This window comes from Hypomesus nipponensis, chromosome 10, assembly GCF_054491055.1.
Source record: "Hypomesus nipponensis isolate SF chromosome 10, ASM5449105v1, whole genome shotgun sequence".
NCBI lineage: Eukaryota > Metazoa > Chordata > Actinopteri > Osmeriformes > Osmeridae > Hypomesus > Hypomesus nipponensis.
Window position 1 is genome coordinate 13,737,222 of NC_140370.1, and position 26,658 is coordinate 13,763,879.

The window sequence follows — 26,658 nt, forward strand, 5'->3', positions numbered from 1 at the left end:
GGCAGTCAGGCAATGACCTGTGCCCGACAGGCTGCAATGGCCACATGGAAACCTAACTGGGTTGGCTGTTGATTTCCCCGAGTCTGAATCGTATGGCAAATATTGGAATATGGCTCTTTGACAAGTGGGGTTTAGAGAGAGAGAGGCAGAGCGAAACAGAGGGAAAGAGAAAGAGTAAGTGGGAAAGAAAGACAAACAAAAGAAAGGATGAAAGAAAGAATGAAAGAAAGAATGAAAGAAAGAATGAAAAAAAACAGAGAGGTGATGCTGGTGTCCCAGGGAACCTTGTATCTACCAGGAGCCGGCAAAGTGACACGACGCTGGATTTACCGAGCGGCCCTCCGACTGAGCCACAAGCTGCAGAGGGGACAGAGAGTGGCGAGGGCTCTACGGCAACACAGCGGCCATCTGTTGCTAGGTCTGTCCTATCTGCATGCTAATCCTTCTTCATCCACACCTCGACAAGAGAGCTTTGCGACTGTTATCGCCAAGAACCTTTTAAGATGGGATGACCGCGACAGGCACGATGAAAGAGAAATGACATCTATTGGCCAAACTCAGATTTATGTGCACAGAATACAAATGTTTGTCCTATTTTCAGTGGTCGTGTTTGACGTTTGATAATGGACGAACAGCATTGATGCAAGACTCAAGGTCGGGCTATCATTTGACATTCAGCCTGTGAACATACAGGAACATTACCCTCTATACAATGGATCTTGCTTTGGGCAATATTTCTGAAGCTGACTAATCATATAAAAATTTGATTTGCATATTCCTTATATAAAATCTATCTAATCCATCACAGAGAGGTTGTAATGTATTTGGGATGTAAAAGGGCAACTGATAGCAGGGTTGGGATGATGCATATCAAAGAACCAATAAAAGCATATTCCCACAGGCTATGGAAAGACCCAGCCATTATCGTGAAAAATCTTTAGGACTTATCATTTACCATTTCTATACACGAGATATGACGCTGCGTGCAGTCATGCAGCTGCAGCATGAGTTTAGAGGTCATGCATAAAATATCCTGAGCCAGGAGTGAAACCTGTGCAACCTAACCAAGCAATCTATTTAGGCTTCAGTTGTTAGCGTTTGTGTCTTCCTCTGAATGGAAGATGTTTCCCCAGCTGACGTCATCCCTGCGCCCCCCACCCTCATGTTTAACAGATGAGTTCAGTACAGTACCATGACCGAGATGTGAAGGATGCGTAGTTCCTCCTCTGCAGAGTCGCTGGCAGGGTCTTCGGTGGGGGACTGGCCTGGGAGGTTGACGCTGCCGTCCTGGTGGTGGATGTGGAAGAGAAGAGTGCCGTTCTCCAGCCACTGCTGCCTCCATCGGACGAGGGGAATGTCCTCCGAGTTCCCTGAGATCTCTGTCGGGCAAAGAGATGCGGGAGATGTAAGAGGACGAGGTTTCTTCACACAGTGCTGTACATCTCCTGTTACGCCAGAAGACAATGGATCATGACATTTTCTTTTGATGTCGTTAAGTATAGGAAGCAGTTTATGCAGCGTTGATGCTTTCACTTTAACCCACATCAACCTAAAGGACCACAATATGCGTGGTTAGAAAACTTCAACCCAAACCTCTTTTTTAGAAACCACTGCATAGTGTCCAGTCACATACATTTACAAAACGATACACTATCAACCTACCCTTTTACCATTACCTGTGTGCATGAAGGTAGCTACTATGTCTTAATTGTAATCTCAGTGTAAATACTTTTAACTGAATGTGTATACCAGAGTTTTCTCAAACACAAACGGATGCGACTGAGCTGCAGTGGAGTGGGACCAGTAAATAAGATTAAGGGGCCTAGCTTTAACCTAAATGCAAATTATCTGACAAATGTGACAGGGCACTTTTTACGGCGTTCTCCCTGGGGTCTGGTTCAGCATGAGAGCTTTATTAATGAGGCCCATCGCCTCCCTGCAAAGGCCCACCAACCAGCACCAAAATGGATCAAAGTAATTTCATTACAGCACACTATTAGTATACCTTCTCCCAGGGCTCATGCAGATGCACAGACGCCCCCCACTTTAGTTGTTATTAGTGTTTTAGAGAGAAATAACACTGCATCTTTCTTAAACACATCTTTGGATGATGGTCCATCGGCTTCATGATTTTATGAGCCACACAGTTTGATCAAATAGACGATGCCACGTTAGAAGATGAATACCATCATTCTGATCCAAATCTCAATTTAAAAACTGCACTATTATACACAGTCAGTTTTGCATCAGAAAAGCAATACTCTTTTCCTAATCCAGTGCAGAGGCTATAATAATAATGATAATATGCTTGGTCACTAGAGGGCATGTAGATTGACGGCTAAACAGGAGCAGTTGCTCTTCAGTTCTACCAACTCAGAAATAATAAATGACTATTAAGTGAACACACAAATCTTTGAGATGTAAGCCTGAAGGCAAAAAAAACCCTCAAGAACACCAGAAACATTATTCTGATGTGAAAACCATGAAGGTTGTCCTACTGGCTGTCCTCTAACTGCAACTATGCATTTGGGAGGGCATTCCAGCACTGAAGTATTTGTTAAGCCACTGTGCCAGGTTTGTGGCAGTGTCATTATGCTCCAGTTATGTGATACGTATCCTCTGCGCTTTTGATGGGGGATGAATCAGGTGACTGCTCTAACCATGTTGGGCCTACATGTGTTTTTATAAACTTACATAATCACAGTGCTTTATAAGCGAATAATATATATATATATATATATATATATATATATATATATATATATATATATATATATATATATATATATATAAAGACACACCAAAACCAAAATATGCAGGGCTTGTCCATTTGTTCCGAATAAGCTCATTTTTGGTTTCTGTTCTATGGTGTCTGACGTAAAAAATAAATGAGATTGTACTCTCAATGTTTCATTGCAGGACAATATTGATTTAAGTAACTTAAATCCCGTAGAGCATGTTCCTTCTGTGGGAACATTCTGCCTCACTGCTTCAGCCACACACCTTTCCTTCCTCTCAGATTGAACCTTTCTCAAGTTCCTAGTTACTTTCAAACTAGGTGGCATCGTTCAGCAATACAGCCTTCAAATCACATCTTGATTTGGTTAATCTTGATCCATGGCAATATAAAATAGCTAAAAAGCTGCTTAATTTAGCTAAATGTAACCACGGTTTTACAAAAGCTATATTCTTCAGGTCAAAACTAAAAGCAGTACTGTTTGATGGCCTGCAAGTTTTGTTTACACGGTGCAGCTGCATACAGCCACGTCAGAACCTCGTTTTATAGACAGAAAAGTATTACCGAAATGATCACTGGCAAACACAAGTGATAAGACAGCTATGGCTAGGGGAGATCTCCTGTCTGGCGCTGTGTTTTAGAAAGGCTTGCTTCCCAGCAGGGAAGGTGCCATATGGAGAGAGCCTGTGTTTGTACTGAGTTTAAACAGCAGTGGACTGCTGGAGAGGCCAATGCTATTCCACTCACATCCTCCTGCAGAGTCAGTAGCTGCCCTTCTACTTGCATAGCTCCCGGGTACACCAGCAAGAGAGGACTGAAATAAATTCCTGGCTTCTGGCGCAATAAATATATATTTTTTATAAACTCCCATGTTGGCAAGTAGAAAGATATTAAACTGGAAATCGGTAACCGCGCAACCACACATAAGCTGTAAAAATGTTGAGTCCTCGCTCCTCTCCTTGAAATCTCTGATCTGTCGAATACATTCAATGTGTGTTGTACGTTGTATGCATGCTGTGTGAAACAAGTTTTTTCACGTACACATCACAGATGGCCCACAACGTACAGTACAGCTTTCCTCGATCTTTGATAGCTGTGATCATTTGATGATCAAGCAGGAAAGTCTTATAAGCATATCACAGTAAACCTAAAGAGTAAACCAAGCTGATAGATGTAAGACTAAAAGAGTGAAAGTATTTTTCTGTAGCTGAATGACCACAGTGTTTTCCCCAGATGAATCCGCTTGGCAGAATGTGCATTGAAAAAAGACAGAACATCTTGATAAATCTTGAACCAAAACAAACATTTAGCTCAAAAGGGAGCATATGCCTACATCCAAAGTCACCCACCCTCTCGTTTCAAGGTGTGTGTCTTTTGACCATGCCAATTATCTACATGAATAGAAAAAGGAAACCGACCAATCAATCAAAGTCAGTCTCATTCTAACAAGCTATCCAACACTGCACATATTAAACAGGATCACTGGCTAATGGTAATGTGTTTGAGTTTTAAAGCCATGTTTAATATTTCATGTTTGATGATTAGGCATGGAATACAGCTTAGAGGACAGGCGAATGGTTAATTCCAAGGTCGGGAGATCACAGTCCAACCAGGGTCTGATGTAAAATGCATGGCTTGGTGAACGGTTTAAACACGATCCGGACACTTGATTCATGATTCAGCCGGAGTCTGAAAAGGAGGGGGAGGAGTTATTCAAAGGGGTGTTGGGCTCCTACTCCTTTTCTATCTCACCCACAGAGTAGAATTATTTCCTGACGTAAAAGAGAAAGCAAACTTGGATGCTGTTTTTCGTCAGTGTTTGGCATAACAGTGTGCGCTTGTGAATAAGATGATGAGATCATCCGGATGCATGAACTCTGGAACATCACCTCGGTCCACGATAAACAAAGTGGCCTCACATACAAAATCCCATTTCACAATGGAGCTGTCTCATCTTAATTCCAACTTCATTCAAATGGATGTCAACCTCCACTGAGATGACAAACGGAGTGCAATGAGCAGAACAAATACATAACACATCGTATGCTCTAGAATGAATAACAACTAATGCTGTGAGCTGTACTCTATAGCAGACGCATAAACCTATCCAAGCTCATCGTGGAGGAATTTAATTTAAATTTTAATAGCGCACAATTTCTTTACTTTCAAAGTTGCAATGGGAAAAGAAGAAGGAAAACGGTGAGAGAATATTCTGGATCTTAAGTCACCTTCAGTACTTCAGAATGTCCTTTCAAGGGAGGATTGCTTTGTGTTTCACATTGGCATTATATTTTGGCTTCCAAGCACTTCCAAGTGTTTCTCATAGTGGGGAAATATGCGTTGTCAACTGTTAGGCCTAGTTTTTAAGGCCCAAAGTACATAATATAATACTGAACATCCACTCAAGAGAAAACAGGATCGCTCATTTGACATAAAAGGCACCGGAATCATTCTTTAACAGGTCACTGAAAGACAAGAAAAACAAATATAATATACATGTTTGCATGTAGACTACCTGAACACCTAGCAATACATGTAATAACATACCATGCTTTTTAAACATCCAATCAACTCAAGATATCATGACTACTATGTCATGTCCAATTTGATTGTACTGTGACCGTGGCCACTATATCTGCTACAGGTACAACAGAGGAGGCTTAGCATAGTTCTCATCCTAAATATACATTATTTTCACAATACAATCAAATTCAAGCAAAAAATTCTATTCACAATAGAATATTCTATATTTACAAGTAGTGAGTTAAAATTACTGTTCATTTGATATTTATTCATCCTGGGCAGTGACTTCAAGCAAGGAACAGGATATTCATAGTACCATACTGTCATGGACACAGTTACTCAGTATAGCACTTAGACTTACTAAACCTATGTTACAGAGAGCTAAGACAAAATCAGTGTTGTACAATATGGATGCTCGCATAGTTAGTACCTCAACTCCATCATGACTGTCCAAATGACATTTAATCAGGTTGTAATCGAGGCAGAAAGTGACCCTCAGACGACAATGTGTCAGAGAGCAGCTGTTTGACCAGGCATAACCACTTTACAGAACTTCTGTCGCGGACTTGGTCTGTCGCCCAGGCTTATCAGGACCACGCAGACGGCCCGACAATGAACTTATCATCAGCCAGTCCCTCTGTAGGGTGTATGCTGGTAGAGTCAGTCTGCCGCCCTCCCCTGATCGTGAGCTGACTCGGTTCATAGATCACACCAGCAGAACCTAATCTGAGGACAGTCCTTTCAACTCCAGACTCTGGCCAAAAAAATGTTTTGAGAGACACAAAGATGTGCCATAGCCTGGAAGCTTCATTGAAAATTGAATTAATTCTTGAAATGGATGTGATAAATTTACTGGTAAAAAATAACCTTTTTGTCAGGTAATCTAAAAAGCAGCCATGTAACAATAATTCATTTTGTTTGCAGGGATCTTATTACCACTTGTATCCACCACTAGTTCCCTGGATTCTATTAACTGAGGACAAAGCAAGATTTGAGGATAAATAGGTGGTTATACAAGACAAAGGGATTCCCATGGAGTGAAACGACAGGTGACAGCTACCCAGGTGACCTGAGGCCTGGAATTTAGAATATGCCACATAAGAGTTCAGTTTCTGGCAATCAATGAGAGCAGGTATTTATAATAGTGGTGATACTGTATGCTGTAATTATTTGACAGACAATGCCTACATTTGAGAAGTTGCTGAAAGTCTTCAACCCCCTTAGATCCCTCTCTGCATGAAGGCACATGTGCTAGTTCATCACGTCCTCTCTGAGATTTCAAGAACGAAGGCAATTTTCATAAGGCCTCAGCTCCCTGGCTAGGGCAGATCTTTGTCTCTCTCTGACAGGTAGTTATAAGTGGTGATCTCAGATCTCAGATTAAGCTCTACGGGAAGTCAGAATAGAATAAAAAAACTACTGACAGACGGGTAAATGGAAAAGTGCCCAAAATTCACAAAATGGCCTGTAAAAGGACAGTCAGGTCTGTTTCAATGTCTGGCAGCTGTAAAAATTGCACGATGAAACCTATTTTTGCCATCATACTATCAGCCACTTACCCATGTCTTGTGAACTGCTGTGCTTTTGTTGTTACATGCTACCCTACCATTGGTCATCCATAATATGGTCACATCGTTTATGTTGCCCTACTGTCCGGTATTAGATGATGGAAATGTATTAAAAGCCCTTTCCGCATCAAATTGGCTACAAGCTTGTTTCATGTCTGCTTAGGATTCCCCTGACTGTTGCTAGCCAAAAAGCATGGCAATTGACAAAGAGTTCACAGTAGGTGGTCGCTACGGTAATGTGTTACATAGAGCTGCCACCCACTGATTCAAAGTCAGCCAGTCATCGAGACAAACAGCTTAAAATATATGCAAATCTTGATTTTTTGGGGGGGAATAATCGTAGTCACTTACACATTAAAAGGGCAATATCATTCAGTGGTACCACACTAATCACAAGCTATTATACATTGTATTTCAAAGATCACTGTTGGCTCTAACTCTGGCTTCAGAAACAAAACCTGAAACCTATACCTCTCTAGACTTGAAAAGCATTGTAGGGGAGAACCATCACCATGACAAAAGGATACCATTTAGTTTACCCATATATGGATCATTATGCAAATGTGTTTCATAGTACGTAGATAGATCAGTTTGGTTGTAACCAATGATTACCCTGATCTATCTACCAAACAAGCTAGCAATGAATTATGCAAATACTACAGCTGTTGTCAGGCAAATGAATCTCCATGGAATACGGTGCTGTCAACTTAATGTGAAGGCTTTCCTTGTGTGTCAGTTGCAAAACACTGATGAAATACTGGGAAGAAATCACAACGACTGATGTCTTTAAAAAAAAAGTATAAACATTCCACCCATAAACAATGAGCTACTGTGCTGCAAGGGGTGCCTTCTGCACTTCAAAAAGGAAAACTTTTGTTCATACTGTAGGTTGTCCTATAAGCTTTATAGAAAATGTAATAAATATTTTTTTTAATCATCAGCACATGTCCCTAACCCATACTTTTTTTGACATGGGCATTGCTGTGGTTAATTAAATCCTGACACTTATACACCTTTGAACTAAATGTCATGTACATATATGCAGGAAGCTAGCCATGCCCATAGGGTGAAGGTGAATGTTAATCATGACCAGAGCAAATAGACTCAAAGTTCAGAGGTTGTATTTATTATCGCATGCTAATGCATGCATTGGCAAATCACCAGGACTTCCAGGCACATTGAGGGCAAAACCTTACTACCTACAACAGTTAAGGTTTTCTCAAACCTTGGAACTTTGATAAAGCGCAAACAAGGGATGTACTGTAGAACAGTCTGACAATGAATTATCAAGGTGCAGACAGGATCTGAAATGCCCTTTGAAATGGTTATTCTGGGCAACACAATCAATATGTCAGCTGAACACAATGTGATATACGTACTGGAAACCTTGTTGGTTTTTTTTATATACAGCTCAAGAGTTCAAGAAAGCTACTCCTTAAAATGTCTGGAGTATATTGAGAGGTACAAACATTCTGAAGCACCCGACTGTCCCCCCCCCCCCCCCCATCAAATCCTATTCCGTCTAAGCTCTGGAACTCCAGAGTAATGAATTGCATTACATTCACCTCACATCCAATTAGCATGTCATAAAGGCTCTGCGGTATGTAAAAAGGAGAAGAAGACCCTGCTGTTTGGAGACAAGGTTCTCCACATGGTCTCATGCATTGTTTATACAGCAAAGCTCCAGGCCAGCTAGGGAGACATGTCTTCCCTGAAACACGACTGACAAGTTCTACTCCGATTTACCCTTCAGAGTTAAACTCAAAATGAAGCATGTTTGAGTAAACAGGGGTATCTCAAAGGTATAGTAATTGCATGCACCTTGTGTTGTTCTTGCACAGTGTGAATGCAGGTTCAATTAAGTTGCATCTGCAATGCTAATTGAAGTATGGCTGATGTTATGATACCGTACTACTGTAGTCATTATTGTAAACAGCACACTCACTGACTGTGATACTAATGAGGTAATTGTGACATGAACAACAAAAGTTCAGTTAATTTCGGTATTGAACCGGAACTGTCATTTTGTGATGCCAGTGTAAGAGCTACCAGGTAACCATGTATTCATGCATCCTCATGACAAATAGATTTTTGTTGATGGCCATAAAAGCATGGACTTGAATGGCATTACAGCCTTTGAATTCAAATGAGAACTTTAAGACACACATCTTTATAATATGTGTTGAAAACACTCTAATGTACACTAAAGTGTACTCGTCTGATGCAGTACTGTTGAAATTCCAGGTTATGACAAATGTAGGTTGTGTAAACTAGGTTTAGGGTTAGGCTACATGATTGCAAAGGCAGTTTGAACCCCCATCTTTTACTTTAACCCATCAACAACAACAAAAATCAATAGTAAGCCACGGAGACTAAGTAATTTGCTAAATCAGTGGGCCAAAAAAAGCAAGACGTAACTAAATATCATAGATTAGTAGTCTTGATAAAGGACACCTACAGTTCAGTGAAAAACAAGTGGACCGTTTTGATCAATCAGATTTTTTGTTCCGTTTTCATCTGTTTTCCCTGCTAGCTAGGCAATGCATAACAAATTGGTGAGATTTACATTCTCTATTGTGTTACTTTTCCTCAATACATTCTTATTTCCTACTGCAGGGCGAACGTAGACACTTGTCACAGATTATGATTATCAAGACACACTATTACTTTTCCTGAGTGACAATGCATGTTTCAATGTAACAGGCAAGACGGTGCAAATCTGGACATCAGTCAGAATGATGTTCCATATTTGTCATATTGTACAGATAAATTCCATTTGTTCCATTTCCACTGCTACCGTTCAATTCTAATTACAACAGTAAAAATGATGCAAATCAAGCTACTTGCAATTGATGAACACCAAATAAATGAACATAGACAACTTGTCAAAGAACAACCTTACCAAACACACAATATACGAATGACTTAGGCCTACTACTATCAGATTCAATGGCAAAAGATAAACGTTTGGATGGGAGTAAGAATCTTATATTCTATATTAATAGGATTTGCAAGACCCCAAAATGGATGTGCTTTCACATAACGCATGTATTGTTTTCTTAAGGCAAGGCAGCATTAAGTTGTCCCACAAACACAAGATGTGAGAGTTTGTGCTCCAGTATATCAGCTTCCTTGGCTAATTATTTTCAGTCTTCCCATGCAACCACCTTGGTTCATCACTTTCTATTTTTACTTAATTCCTGCAGGATTACCTTCATCTACTTAATAGCCTCCTGATTGCATGTTAAATTCTTCTGTTAGCATTTCTAAAGTAATTAAGGATAGCAGTTCTTGGAGCTTAATGTGGGCTGTTGAATGTTAAGGTGAATTAATTTAAGCGAAATTAGATGAAGTGTTAAATGTAAAGTCCCTTTAAAAATAGAGGTACTGTTTCCTACAATAGTGGGGTAAGGATTTGGAGATGATTTAATCACTGATGATGTGTTTTAAAGAATCAGAGATGCATTTATTGAATCATAGATGTAATGTGGAAAACACTGAGTTGTAGCCTAGGGATAATAAAACGTATTGCCAGAGGACAGCTCATTTCTTGAATTAGATTTTGTTTAGAATTAGAAATAGTTACAGAAAGAGTAGTTAGCTATATTTTTGCAGACTTATTTTTCTCTCAAATCTGGTCTTAATAGGAGTTGACATTGGAGGCTATTGTGTTCGTCTTCATTATGAACTATACCAAGTCAGTTGTGCCTCAGAGGGACTGCTGATTTACAGTGCAGAAACTCCAGAATATGCTAACCACAAGAGTTCAACCGCATGTTTTCAAAAACTTAACAAAAAAAGAAGAATCTGTCTGAGCATCACTGCGTCTGCAGCATTGTAATGGAGCGTGAAGCTGAAATGAAAGAAGCATAGGGGAGAATGCAAATGCTGTGAATATGAAAAAAAAAACAATTTCTCTGCTTCAGCTAGGGAGACAGGTCATCTATCTTCCTCCTCTGGGGGCAAGATGATAACATCTGTCAACACATATGGCACATCAGAAAAGTGTTTGTAAATCCCAAAAAATAATGATGGCAGAATCTGAGAAGAAAACTCAACTATTAAACTGAATTAGACTGGGCTAATACATCTTTTACAGTGATATTATGGTTGCCAAAAGTGTAGAGACTGTTCTGTAGATAGTACATGACACGCTTGCAAAATATGGAATTCTCTGCATATAACGAGGTGCTCTAGAGGAGAAATATACAAATCAATAAAATAAACCAAAACATAGACAAGGTTATGTCAATGTAAAATGCATACTAGGAAGGTAAGAAGATGGACTGCAATAGTTTTGATCTACCAGGGAGTAAGCATGGCCTTTCAAACAACACAATAAGATAACGTTCATAAACTTTCATCCCTATTGTAAACATTAACTGGGGATTTATTAATGGAGAAATTCCCTATGATATTACATTATCAAAACAGCTCAGACATGGATGACAACGGCTGACGCAATAGAGGCATTTACGGTCTTTGGTGAATAGTGTCAATTGAGCTATGGCTTACATATCATGCTAAATATGTTCAACCCATGTCTTGCAAGTCCATTGATCGATCTGCTGCAACAGCATTGTACATGCACAGACATGTTTCAATGGCTGTTCCACAAATCAGCACGTAACATGCTATAGGTTACACAATCACAGTCTTAACCCACACACAAACTGTCTAGCTTGTTTAGCTTAGGGTTAGATTAAACAATCTTATATTAGACCAATGCAATAACAACAGCCTGATAACCAGAAGCCCTGCAGACAATTATGAAGGCAAGTATATAAAACGATGACTCAATTGAAATACTTTAATCACTAATTAGCCTACAGGCTGATGTAAATTGCAGCCGACCATTTTTCTAACACGCTCTTTCACATAACTTGAAGCATTACTCCTCGTGGAGTCAAATGTCATTCCAAATGAGAGAGTCTGAAGGTGACACATTCGCTGCATTAGGCACTCTGCTCCAAGTTCAAGAGGTCTGAATCATACTAGGTAAATAGCAAGCCCTGTTTTTTAGGAAAGGTTACACCAGAGTTAAAGTCGGGACATAAATGTGGCGCCACAATTGAGAAGCAAACCACTGGAGGCTGCCTTCAACTCGGTACGTGTCTTCAATATGGATGATTGAATGTACACCGCAATATTCTTAAGCCTTTCAAACAATGCTAACTACATAAATACATGTTCACGTTCCTCACCAGCTCCTAAGGAAGCAACATTAGGCAACATTAAACATAGGATTCTTCCCCTAAATCAACCCAATGCAACATTGTGCAATTTTCCATATAGTGTTCTATATAGTCTATAGCAGCCATTCCCACATTTTCCATTTTGCGGCCCTCTTGCAGCATAGCTCAAATGTTTTTGCGGCCCCTTAACAACACATCCGTTCACTTAATAATGAACAAGCTCATTAGCAATAGCTCATAAGCAGCAGTGGGTGTTATACTGAGGAGCAGCATTCTGCTGACTTACACAACATCTGATGAAAAGGTCTTCTTAGCCTGCTCATAAGCAAGTTCAGAACAACAACAGGTTACTGTCAGTCGGGACCAGGCAAAGCCCAAGGCTGGATACATCTATTGACCATTAGCTATAGGACCTGTTGGCTTAAGTACCTTGTCACTACCTCACGGCCACTTTAACCCTGCCTGCTGAATTGACAGCCTTAGTCACAGGTTAGCTACAGAGTATACTAAAGGGTTGTCCAGAGAGAAATAATTCACTTCACCTCTGGTTAGGAGAGAAGTGGGAAGCAGGTAGGTCAACACTGTGAAACCTCATTGTGTGTCTGCCTCACTCTCAGGAAACCCAAGCTGCAATCAATGCAATGACAACCAATTACCTCAATAAAGGGCTTAATCAAGAGAACATTTAGCTAGTCTTAATCTTAACTGGATGGATGGATGGATGCCACGGATGGCTTTGTGCAGTCAACGTGCCTCCACCAATTCAGGAGACACATAGCAGAAATGCACCGTCAAAAGCTTTTAAAACCATTTTACTCCAACCATTAGTAATTTGAACGTGTGTGAGTCATAGTTCTTCTCTTGAAGAGAAGTACAGGTACTTGCTTTTAATGGAAGAGTAGAATATTACTAACGATTGATAGTTGACCTTTTAGAACTTTACAGACATGCTTGTCAGACATGCTTGTCATTTATTAGGCAACAAAACTGATATTGTGGTGTCACAATCAGGCAACGTCACTGCAATCTGTAAAGTCATCTACAGATTTAAACACTGTGCCAAACTTCTGTCAAAGCATTATACCATACCGACATCTCTTATAGACAATTAGCTATTGAGTAACACATGGCTAACATTTCCAGAAACACTGCAGCATAGCCAGCTCACCACATGATTCATCTCGGGCACAAATTCAAAATCCATCATCACGTTAATATTTTACCAACATCTGACATGACAATAGCTGACATGTTTCACCTTCAGCACCCAGTCACAGCCACAACCCTGGTGTGCAGCAGTGAAACTGTCCAATAATCCACACCTTCTACATCCTGGTTTGACACGGTCAGACAAGTGCCCTGGCAGTGTCATCTCATTAGAAACTGGCTCTCCTTGAGAAGCTGTGCTGGGCAGAAGAAGAAAAAAAAGTGAATTCTATACAGAACATTTCTTTTGTCAGGCCTCGAAGTAGCTTAAGTGGATGGAAATGGAAAAAGTCGCAGTCTGAAAAAAGATAAACCTGTGTCCTTTGGAGAGTGTGCAGGATCAGCTTCCAGGCGGAGAGGAGCCTGAAATGAGTGATCCATTGGAAGGGAGGATAGATGGACTCCATGTTTTTCCTTCCCTACCTACTACTATAAAGGAGAGCCACTGCCATGGGTCAAGTCATGCTGGGGTTGTCACTCAAAAGTTTTACTATCCAAGTTCCAAAGTTTCCTCACGTCTATTTACTTTTATGTGCAGTTTGTTCAGTTTGTGGGGTCGATTAAGTTGATCTCTTCCCTGTTGCCTATTGAGAATGGCACAACTGCAGAGTTTCACTGATAGTGGCTGAAATCAACCAGTTCACCATTAAAATGTATGTGGACATCCAAACCTTTTCATACCTAAATGTTAAGTACACTTTTGTCCTTCACAAAATCCCGGCTTTAATCTCATTATATTATTATGCATGTGAAATAGAAGACATTCACAAAGTATATTGCTAAGAAGGTTGTCATGCATGATTGGCATTGTGGAAAAATAAAGTAACTACTTTATTCAATACTTCATTTAAAGTATGCCAAGGGACATACATAATGAATAGCAGTAGATACTGCATCTTATTATATAATATTTTTAGGAACTGGAACCAGATCTAACCAAGTCTTGTACTTTGAAAGTATGTGTCTAAACTACAAAACATACTGTTTCAGTGACATATACATTTTGTCATTTAGCAGACGCTCTCATCCAGAGCGACTTACAGTAAGTACAGGGACATTCTCCCCGAGACAAGCACGGTGAAGTGCCTTGCCCAAGGACACAACGTCATTTGGCACGGCCAGGAATCGAACCAACAACCTTTCTGATTAATAGCCCGACTCCCTACCGCTCAGCCATCTGACATAGAACAATCATCATAGTGGACTACTTTAACACTAGGTATTTTACCAAATCAAATCTGCTCCCAAAAATGTTCCTGGGCAGCTGGGAGATCAGACAGCTACTTCTGGACAGGGTCTCACTGCCGAGAATTGAGAGATTGATATAAAAATGTGATGTAATAAAGATGTCTGAGATGAAATAGGAAAAAGTAGCATCCTGCTGTTGAAACTTCTAGCCAGCTGGATCTGATCAAATTCTGTTGAACTAAAAAAAACACATCTTTGAACGGCACTGCATCTCAATCTTTTTTTTATTTGCCTTAAGAACCCTCTGAAGGCAACAGTACGTGGAGTGCCATAAATTACGCAACTGCCCAACTCTCTCTCTGGGGAAGTCGAAATATTCAAGGCCATCTTTGCTGTGTTTAGTTGTCCAGAGTCTACTTCCAGTGGTACACATGAGTCTGCATATAGATTTCAGCTTTTCCCCTTGCCCTCTGTTGATCTTCTCTAACCCAAGACCCAAACGAGGAAGCAGTGGGCCTGTCATACAGTTGGAGAGATATTATATCCGCTAACAACAAAAAAAGATACCAAAGAACATGGTGAACAACTGCAAACTGAACTTGGCTGACTCCCAATTCCAAATGGCTTGAATACTGTAGAAATGTGAGATGTATGTGACGAATGGGTGTTTGGGAAATAACACCTGAACAACTTGTGCTTTATTATTCATTCAGCTATTACTGATATTTTTCAACCAGCATTATCTTAGGATATATCTATGCCTAATTTAGAATACACATTAATGATGCATAGAGCTTACACAAGGCTTCATGAAGTTAAGTTTATCACAACTTCGTGCCACTGTGTCTGTTAACACTGTAACAACCACACACACAACCACACACACAACCACACACACGACCACACACCCACCAAGTCATCTGATGCCCTACTGCACTGTCTGTAACGTCATGTAAGAGAAAAATACATTCCTTTGAGGGTTTCAAAAACCTGTTACAACAGTGTACACTGTGTATTACTTTAGCTATCAGAAGTGCACACTTCTAACAGCATGAATAACTATAGTGCAACAACAACATCTCAACCAAATGGTGCACAATACAATGCAGCTAAATCAATGTCACATCACAAATGTGTGCAACATCAAACAATGTTGTAGGTGTAGTCTCTTGCTTTACAGTAAAGTGGACGCAAATGACTGAGTTTGAATCCCCAGTCACAGCACTACCGGCCTATGAATTCCAACCTTATGGTGCTGTTTGCATTGGACTTAAAATAAGCATTCCTGCATGCCACTGGGCAGCTGTAACCCTCACTCCCTCCGAGAGAGGAGTTTGAACGTCCCTTCCCTTTGAGGCACCCACTGAGCACGTTGTCATGGAAACCACTCACTACTTCTCTTCTGCAGAAAATCCTGCTGAACAGGTAAAACCCTCTGCCTGATCTTGTCAGAATATTTCACACAACACAAAAATGTGATTAAGTACAATTATAGATATTAAGTGCCCATTTGAACTGGGACATTTCGATTTGGATTTACTAGTTGTTATTAATTACTAACCTTCAATTCAGTATGTGACTTTAATATTACAACGCTTAGAAAAGCACAGAGGTAGTCATGGTTACCTGAATACAAATGACAAAGTCAAGAAATTTGTTTCAGACTCGTCTTGAAAAACAAATACCTTTGCATCGGATTTATGATCAAATCAAATGTATTTGTATAGCCCTTTTTACACGCAAGCACACAGAGGGTTTCACATACGCCCATAGAACTGCCCCTCAACCAACCTAAACCTTTAAGAAAGACAAGGAAAAACTCCCAGAAAAACTGCCAACAGGAGAAAAAGTGGAAGAAACCTTGGGAGGAGCAATTCAGAGAGGGATCCCCTCCTCCAGAGACGGTTAGTGAGAGAGAGGAGCAATCAGAATGTGTAAATGTGTGTCTGTGTGCGTAGCTGGGTGGGTGGTGTGTGAGTTGAACTAAGTGTTACTAAAAAAAGAGCCCATTTAAGCTAATTAACCATTAAAGCCACACATATTCATATTACATTAGTAACACAAAGACATGAAGTATTGATAGCTTTAGTGGAGGAAGGTGTATACATTTTAAGTGACTAATGGATGTTCCTTTAACACTGGGTACAACTCTGTCAACACGCTTCTGATTCTGTTACTCAAACATGAGTCAACTGACTAGTGAAATACAGTCGATGCCATTTAATATGAAATATTCAATATGGCAAAAACATAATTATTTAAACTCACGCTCTCAATATTTCAACCTTTTATATTGCGACTTGAAACAGCAGGGTTCAATGAACATATCTTCCTCAATAAGAGTACTGCTAAATGAAAGACTAGGCTACATTTATAAAATATAATCTTACAACAAAGTTATAACTTTGTCCCAAGTAAAAAATCACCTCTTTGCCTGGCTAATTGGCATGCCTCAAGACAAATTTATTTCATGAAGTGGGTAATAGTTCTGATGACACATCAGGTGGTTCTCTACAGTTTCTTGTAAAACTATGGAAAATACAAACTACTAACTCACAACCATAGCAATATCTTACCGTAATAACTCAAATATGTTTAGCAGGTTAATTTCTCTGTCATTAAGTATTTTCAAAAGATTGCTTTCACTTGCTGCTGACAAAGCAAACTTTCTACAAGCTAACACTCTTATTAGTAAATCCATGCTGAGACACCATATTTGACTCTGAAGGTTTAGAAATATGCAGAAGCTCGAGTGTTTCAGAGGTGAGAAAGTAACTTACATTAGGAATCTAGAACTGTGTTAAATTCCTTGGTGTGAATTTTCATTAAAAGTTTGATTTCCTGGTGTTAGAAACCTTGTAAATGAAATGTCAAACACAAAAACATGCTAATTATTAATATGCCAAGTGCTATGCAAGCAGTATATTTTTCTTATGTTATCTTTAATGAATAAGCCCTCAGTCCAATTTAGCTTTTTAGATGCTTGTTTGTTGGTCTATTTGTAGCTTACATAAGAAATTATTGTTCTGGAAGAACCATATAGGAATTTTGACCAGTAAATGCCTACTGGTGCTTATTTTCCAAAAACACTTCTTAACCTAGCATTACACTTCTCAGTGTTCCCACACTTTGTATCAACTGACTTCCATGACTAAACCTAATTTGTACTGTAGTACTGAAAATTTAAATAGATTCTAACCCTTCTCTGCATGTGTTTTGAGCAATGCATAGCATGGTAACAGTGGGCCCCTTAACAGTGCTACTCTACGCACATAAGGGTAGGAGTAAATATTAGGTAGTTTCTGGACTTTCTTGAGACAACAATTGTTAACAATTACAATGCCGTTTCTTGTTGAAAGTAGCATGTTAGCAATAGTTATGTAACATTAAACTGACATGATGCTACAAAATATGAATTAAACATCACAGGCATGAGAAGACAAAAAAGCTTTTGTCACTTTATTATTTGTGCCAACTACTTCAGGCAGTCAATATGACAGACTGATCAAGCTGAAACTGTTAAACTCCTACAGCATACTAAGGGCCACAAGGTATCCTGCATGCTGAAATCGCCTCTGAAACAGCCATTGAGAATTAGTGCCCTATGTAATATCAGCACCATGGACAGCGTCCAGAGTTCCAAGCGAAGTTTCGAACTTGTCATCCCCTCATCCCTGTCAAGGTAAAAACTGGGTTGTTTAAAACAGCTCTGCTTGCTACTTTAGGCTGACTACACACGTAAAACTTTTAAGTAATAGAAAACACACACTTTAAACAGAGATTCGTTTTCCGTTCAAAGTATTGCCGATAGAGTGCTGGCACAGGCATTTGTGTAAAAGTGAGTCGTCCACATTGTAAACAACTCCTGCACTTGTGACAGTGAAGTCCGTACAAATAGCGTGATACGGTAAGGCTATATGCCTGTGAAATTCGAATTCATATGTAATATACTGTGAAAAGTGTTTTAGTAAAATCACAGGCAATGGATCCTGCAAGATGTATAATGTAACACATAATACTGTACAAGCATTGAAACAACTGACAGTTTAAACTCATAAAGGCAGTAGTCCAATACTAAACCTAACGTGATTGTACCGAATCCTTCGAGATATACCCTGTAGTATTGCTGAATAACGTTTCACAAGCAGGCTACTTACAAAGTAGGTATTCATTAGGAATGTTAGCAAGGCCTGCTGTTGATCCACACACGCTTTAGCAAGAGCTCATATCAGGTATAGGCTACTATAAAAATAAACATGGCGGATAGCATGAATAGCCAAATCCTAAAATATCCGATGTTAGAGTCAAGGGGTGCATATCTCCAAACTTACCAAGGACGAAAAAGGGGAGTTCGGTGTTTTCTAGATCGTCAACGACAACAATTTCTCCTGGAAAATCATTTCTGACGGAGAACAGCAGTTTGGGCTCGGAGGCCGATGGGCTGTGCATGATGCTCAGGTCGTTCTCTCTCAAAAACGGCAACGCAGAAACGGTGACGCTTTTCATTTTGCATTCCATATCTTGGGACTGGTCGTCGTCGGCATTTAAGCCCCAAATATGTACCGGATGAAAGGCAAAGATCCATGCGACAAAGACGAACAATCTCAGCCCCATCATGCTCGCCATTGCCATGGTTTTGCACGTATTCCCCTGTCTCTGTTCTAGCTTGCCTCCGCCAAGCGCGGGCTGCGCAAGCAATATCAGCGAGGGCGAATGCGCTGGCAAAGCACAATTTCCGGGAATATTGGTCTCGCAAGATAACGCTTTTTATTTCGCACAAATCTCCAAATGCTCCGTCAAATGGTCAAAGATTATGTTTCACGATTGTAATGCAGCTTAACATTAAAGCGATGGCGGGGAAGATGAGTCGACGCAGTGACTGACCCCCTTATTGGAATTGTCCACATTAAGCCTTAATGTTTGAACTTGAAGTCCATATGAACGTTCACGGGTTAAGGAAAACTTGCCATATCATTTTAACTTGCTTATCATTAACATTGACATTAGCGGCATTGAATATCCCAATAAATCGGAGGTTAAACTCGATATCCATTTTGAACCGTTTTTAACGGTGTCATAAATTAGATTTGAACGTAGGCTATTCTAAAGAATTGGCTATATTATACACACCAGTGTCTCTGTGTCACCGCTTTGACTTCACTCTTTTTTTTTGTCGCCAACACACCGTTTTGGAAAGATAACTAGGTCCTGGAAAATGAAGCTCCACTACTTTATTACCCTTTCTCCAGCTTTGAAAAAAGTAAACTTACAGTAAATATCAGGCCCGAGATAAACAGTGTTACTCATACCATCACAGATACATTCATTATTGATGGAGTGGTTGCCAAATTGCTTTTAAGATTCAAAAAAATATAGCATTTGATGATGCCCTATTTTGATAAACAACGGGTTGAGAGTTGAGCGCGAGAGAGACCAGGGGGAGAGATGAATTAGATATACCAGAGAGACCACAGAGAGTAGGAAGAAGAAAAAAAAAATACATCTGGTGATGAGACTAGCAGGTGCAGGGAGAAAGGAAGGGGAGGGGGGTGGGGGGGATGATACAGAGGGATGGACTCAGATCTAAGAATGATCTCACTGTGTAATCTTGGGCTGCTTCCAGCAGGACAGCAAAGCTTTAGCAAACTGTATGGTGTTTTTGTGATGAGAACCCTGCAGGTTCATCTCTGACATGGGCTGTAATGAGCACTGAGGGTGGGAGGCAGGCTTTTCAGGGAAGCTGCACACCCCCTGTCCCATCCCAACAACATAGCCCTTCCTGACACAATCCTTCCAATAGCCACCCATTCTTCAGATTTCTATATTTGTGTATATATATATTTTTTTTACTAAGTAACTGAACCGATTGCTAAGTTATTGAAGTTGATATACTGGTTGGGGAATCATTTGTGTCCTTATGTAACTTCCTCTGAGCTTAACTGTCGTGTTAGCTTGATCCTGTTATTAAGGAGGATTTAGTCTTTCATCAATGAAAAGGCATGAGGCTGATGAAAGGACTGAATTTGTGGGCTTGGGTATTGAGCTAATTTGATTTGATTCTCAAGCCGAATCCCGGAGAAAGTGATTCTGTTTAAGTTGTATTTTATCGTTGCTACCAATTAAAAGTATCTCACATCATCTGATCCACAGTGACCATCTAAATACGGACACAGTGTAACAGTAAGTTCTACTGTGAGTACACTGGCACATACTATGTGCGATTCTTTTTTTAATGAAATGAAACCCATTACCACTGCATTTTATTACACTTTGTTTGTAATATGCAGTATGATGATGTCATGTCCATTAATATTCTTCCAGACGCAGTACATTTATTTTAGAATGTTGTATATCTGACATACTAGGCTTCAATTCACCTGTGGAAACATGTATTAAGAGTTTTGACTGAAAAAGGCAACAGTGGCAAATCATTGGTACAAAAGGAAACTATTATAGCTATATTTTGACTGTAATATGTATGGCATATTTGTTTAACACAAGCAATGTTTGTGAGACAAACATGCCGTGGATTTCACTGTCAAAATTCCAGCCATTACAAGCTGTGACAAAGAGTTTAATCCACTTGACTTACAATGAGCGCATCGGTACTTATAATCTTTTTATTCCCTGTTCAAATTTAATGTGTGTGGTTTTTGTGTGTAAGTCGCCTGGAAAGAATGTCTCCCAGACATCCAGGTGAACTTTTCTATACTGTGTGTAAGTCTTGTGTGAGTGCTCCACTTGTCCAAGCTGCCAGATAAATTATTTTCATTCCATTAGAGGCATGCATAATAAATAGTCAAGGTTGATCTAATTGTGAGTGCTTGGATCAGAGTCACCAAACTCATGCAATGGAATCCTGCCAGCCCCTCCTCTCCTCCCTTTCTCTCCGTCTCTATCCCTCGTATCCACGCCCCCCCCCCCCTTACCCGGTCTGCCCCCTCCCCCCTCCTCTCTCCCCCCACCATCTCTCTCCACCTCTCTCCACCTCCGTTCCTCTCTCTCCCTCCCTCTGGAGACAGTACCCTTGGAGTTTTCCATATGTCAACTTCACAAGACAAATGGCAATGGGAGGCATCTGCCACATGGCCTCCCAGGACGGATTACCTGGACTGCCAGGCAACGCACACTCACAAGACAGAGGCTGGTGGCCAGGCGCTCCCCTTAAACGCACCACCCAGACCTGACCTTCCAGTTATGGGCCTGATCTCCCCCTTGGGCCAGTAGCATCTGGCTAGGTAATGTATTGTTGGCATATGCAACGATGCCACAAGGAGTGTGGAAGATCAGAAGCCTTGTGTATCCTGGAGTTTGACCATCTGTGGCTTATTGGTTGTCATTAAGGTTTCTAATTTGGGGTCGGCTTGGGAATTGGCCAAATGAGGGCAGCAAATGTCATTAGCCAACTCCCCCTGTGATGCTGTGGACATATTTACATATTTATACACCTTAATTGTCTTTGCCTTTACTGTCGTGACATTGATGTAGGGAGGGAGCAAGGAGGCAGACGCAGAGGAGCTGGAGGTTTACTGAGGCTCATGTTCTATTTCTGACTGACAATTTGGATGGTTTAATAAGTAATACACTGTGGACCTACTGTAACTGTAGCCTGATCTTATTGTACACATAAGATGATAAGTCCCCATTGTTAGATAACATAAGATGTGATGTGGTTTAATTTCCATGTAGGGAAATTTGTTCTGGACTGCACACAAATACACAAAAAAAACAAAATTATATATCAATATCTTATCAGTGCAGTGGAGACATAATGCACAACCCTCGTGACCACATACACATATTGACGTTGCACAATCCTCATGACCTCATATTGCACAATCCTCATGACCTCATATTGCACAATCCTCATGACCTCATATTGCACAACCCTCATGGCTACATACACAAATACAACAGATTGCTGTTCTCATACACACACACATGTACCTACTGACAATGGCGGCATTATATACTTCATGGCCAATTTATGGATTACAGCTTGACGGACACAGGCAGAAAGGAATGTGTATAATGATTCAGCCTGTTCTTGGGAACCTTGGATATTCTACTGAATGGTATGAGATGGATCTCTGGGTGAAGAATGTAGATAAAGTTAGAGGGAAATGCTCTTTCACCCTCCTTTTATCAGGTCAAGGACAAGTAAAAGTACAATTCCTAAACTAGGGTCTGTATACCCCCCTTTTCCAACCAAACACAACATACAGTGTGTTTTTAGGCATTTATTCCTCTAAACACAATACAATCAAGGTGTTCCATGAACAAAGAGATTGCAGGTTTCCTTATGTCAATGCCACATCTGAACATAATCCAGATTTAACCAGAAGCATCGTGCAGGTAGTTCGTGGCACACAGAAAATGATTTTTTCTCAAATGAACATGAATGCACATCAGCTGGCATAATTATTTAATGTGTGGAAAATTCTCCTGCTGTCCAACTCACAAAAAAGCCCCCGTTTAAATTCTAAAAATACGGATCACACGTAGGCGTGCTCGCGCTGGGCTCTGACACAAACCAAGACATCTATCCACGGTATTCAACACGCTGTCATCATCTTCAGGCTTCCTCTCATAGGCCCTTTAATGTTGCTTCACAGATCTCCACTTTAATCCCCCATTTGTTCAGGAAGACAAGGGTGAGAAATGAGTCTTCCTTTCAACAGATCTATTGTAGCTCTCACTACCTGTTCTGAGTGAACAGGACTGAGAGTATAGGCTTTAAGTCACCTGTCTTACAACATATATAAGTTTCTCAGTATCACTTTTTGAAACACAAAATATTGAATAATTAGAGAACTTTGATGCGCATTTATATCAATTTAACTCAGATAAGTCCACCTCACCATTTTTGATTGCAGATATTTGTATACTCATTGCCAGAAAGCTGAGAAATTGAAGGTACACATTTGCTACCTCCATCCACCCTTCAACAATTTAGCATAGTGACTTGGCTGATGGGATTTTGGGGATGTATTGCTTAAAAAGGGGGGATATATCTCCCTTCAGAAACTGGAGACCCTTTGTCAGTATGAATTCAGTTTGCCGGCAGGCACAACAAATTTATAACAGACACATTTAGCTAAAGCACTGGGAGAGAAGCATTTTCACTTTCTTTAGCCAGCCTGTCCCTTTAGGCTTTTACAGATCATGGTCTATCCTGCTCCTCCCTATTCCCCTTCCCCCCTTCTCCTCATTTTCTCTTTTTCTCTCTCTATGCCTGCCTCTCTCTCTCTCTCTCTCTCTCTCTCTCTCTCTCTCTCTCTCTCTCTCTCTCTCTCTCTCTCTCTCTTGCACTCATTTTCTGTCTGTCTGTCTCTTTTTCTCTACCTCTCTCTAACTCTTCTCATCGTCCTCTCCTCTCCCCTCCTCCTCCATATAGCCTTACCAGCGCCCTCCAGCCCTCCCCTCCTTGTTATTTGCTCTGAGCTCGGGCCAATCAGTGCACAGGAGGTGTGGCCACAGGAGCCAGTCCGACAGAGCTTGTTGAGGAGAAAGAGATGCTTTCCTGAAAGACTCGCAACAGCACTCCACACTCCTGGGCTGGATGTGTGAAGCTTGACAGTGAGTGATGACTATAGCAGAGGCAGCTGAGGCTTAGCTCAGTTGCACACAGGGGGAAAGAGGGAAAAAAGGTTCAAATTGGATATCTGGGCTTTGGTAGCAGGTGCAGTCTCTTTATTGAAAGGAATGTTGCCTGAGAGGATGAAAACAGTTTGAACATTTCCGGCGTGGATTTATTCCTCCTCTTTTGTGTGTTCCAGCCTTTATTTTTAGAACCTGAAGACATGGGATACACCTGGCATTTACTGGACTTTTACCTCTACTAACACTAGATCTGATCCTAAACACGCAAGTTCAGTTGTTGAGGAACTTCCTCCTCTTTTTAGTTATCTTTTCACATCTCCTGCCTAATCTGAGGCAGGATAAACCAAGAGCCAGAGCAAAACAGGCAGAACCGTCGGACCCCAGCCTGCGTGCTCAGGCTTCACCCAAGGGACCGTGTGTGTGATAGAGAGGGAGAGAGGGGGACTGGATGTCAGGATTATCTCTTCAGCGGCTCTAACTTGCCCCGGGCAAGCACCAAGTGAAAGAGAAGGAGACGAGGAGGCGGTCGGAGCCGACTGCTGGCTCCTTTCCACCAGTTTCCCACCGAGGACTGCGAGAGTTCCGACACCTTCACTCGCTGGTAGGATACAACGACAACAAACAAACCGGAGAGACACGACGGGACCACCCTTCACAGTCTGGGTGAGCTGCCCCTTTACACATGTACAAACTCAAACTATTCTTTGTGTTGTCTGTTGGAGCCTTCAGGACACTGAGCAAAGCTCTTGTGTTTGCGTCGTTTTGTGCAGTCTCTCTGTGAAGTGAGGACGGTGTGATCACAGAGGGTTCCTTTGCCTTTTCTTCAACTCAGACTTCACATCATTGTCATATGTGATCATGATTAGGCCAAGGAGAGTTCCTCACTAGTAGAGAAGGAATCGTTCTGACATTACGTTATAGAATAGCACAATTAATTCACTGTGGTGTGTCTGACAGCATGAGACTCTTTTGCAGGGTAACATTGAATACGCTGAGGGTGTAATGTCAAAAAAATAAAGAAATTAGAGCATTCAATGTGAGAATTGCAATCAATCCATCAATTTTGAGGTATTTGAAGGTATCTGGCTTGGATAGGAAAGCAATTTATGTGAGCAGAATTTCCACTATGAACTATTGAATAGCTTGCACCATGGTTATGGAAGGCATGCATATGTGAATGCATAATTATCACTTTTAAACGTCTGAAACATCTGTGACTTGCGGTTGATAAAACCGCACAGTTATTACCCCCAACAAGGTTTGTGAAAATCTAAAGGCCAGATATAATAGCCTCATATGGGTGATGTATGAAAAACTTGCTAGTCTTTCTGTGTACTTGGCCACTTTTTGGATTTTTTTTCCCTGCCGGTCATTAAAATGTAGCACCCCAGGAAACAGAGTTAGCGAGATGAAATAGAACCAACAAACCCCCCTGGTCCGTTTGTTGTTCACAGTCTTCATCTCTTGCTGTGGTGTACTTGGACACATGCCTAGCTGGGCATGGAAGAGCTGGGGGGTTGGGGGGGGGAGGTGGGGGTGAGGAGGAGGGTGGAGGGGGGAGGAGGAGGGTGGGGTAAGCGGGCAGGGTGTGGAATGGGGTGGGTGGTTGGGGAGGATGGGGGTGGGGGTGTTTGTATGGAGGTTGGTTGGAGGGGTGGGGGTTAGAAGGGTGGGCGGTTGGGAGGGTGGATGTTGGGAGGGTGGGGGGTTGAGAGAGTTTGAGGGGAGGGGCAGGGTGGGGGCTGGCTTTTCTTTTCAGTACTGGAGAGGGTTTGTGTTTCAAGTATGGAGAACGCTAGCTGGCGGGAATGGCCAAACAACCTATTGTTTCACATATGTACATTAATCCTCTTTTCCTCTCAAAGTGTGTTTGTGGCCAAAGCAGAGCTGGACCTGACATTTCAATCTGAGTAGGGGGGGTATGTACCATGTGGTTTTACCACACAATATAAAGCAGCTTTCTTTCTCTGTTTAATCCATTAAGAAATGTTTTCGTAAGCTGTTCCAGTGTGTTTTTAAGTCCAAGTTTTGTATTTATGCTTTGATTGCTCTCTCTTTATCTGTGTGTGCACTGTATGTGTGTGTGTGTGTGTGTATGTTGGAGGGAGTGAACTCGAAAATGACTCGAAATGTGAAATGACTCAGAGCAGGATGTGCAAAGATTGTGTGTTTGAAAGTGCGTGCGTCTGCATGTGTGTGTCAATATCCGTTTGTCTATGTGTGTAAGCAAGTGCAAAACTTACGATATATACTGTATGCTTTCTGTTATTTAATGGTTGACTTATGTCTAAAAAGCAATGATACAAATGAGAAAAACTTCCTTTTTTCTTATAATGATTCAACCACAATAGAAAATTGTCCATGTTATACTTTTTTTTTGCTGCCTCTGTATCTACTGGTCACACATTATAAAATGTAATTGCTTTTGCAAATAAATGAGAGCTAAAATCAGCTCACTTAATTTGCATGTTACATGTGCGCAGCTGATTACGAAATATGCATTTACTGCCGTTTGCTACTGCAGACAAAGTATTAATAGGGTTGTTCAGCTCACCTCACATCTCTCCTCAACCAGTAGGAAGCAGGATCTAAGTGCTTTTTCTCACCTACAGAGGGAGTAGGGAACAAAGTAACGTTT

General features: G+C 40.9%; 2 protein-coding genes across 3 annotated transcripts in view; one reads left to right on the forward strand and one right to left on the reverse strand.

The window, feature by feature from the left end:
* astn1 (astrotactin 1) overlaps nt 1-19,189 on the reverse strand; it is a 105,104-nt gene extending 85,915 nt beyond the window's left edge. For both annotated transcript variants that reach the window (XM_084706683.1, XM_084706684.1), the window contains exons 1-2: nt 18,749-19,189; nt 1,192-1,379 (exon numbers count right to left, since the gene is read on the reverse strand). In XM_084706683.1, coding sequence (XP_084562809.1) covers nt 1,192-1,379; nt 18,749-19,049 — 489 coding nt within the window. In that variant the 5' untranslated portion in view covers nt 19,050-19,189. The remainder of the gene's footprint in view (nt 1-1,191; nt 1,380-18,748) is intronic.
* Nucleotides 19,190-22,373: 3,184 nt separating this feature from the next.
* brinp2 (bone morphogenetic protein/retinoic acid inducible neural-specific 2) overlaps nt 22,374-26,658 on the forward strand; it is a 51,953-nt gene continuing 47,668 nt past the window's right edge. Inside the window, exons 1-2 of the mRNA XM_084707841.1 lie at nt 22,374-22,492; nt 23,815-24,683. The gene's annotated coding sequence lies outside the window, so the exon portion shown is untranslated. The remainder of the gene's footprint in view (nt 22,493-23,814; nt 24,684-26,658) is intronic.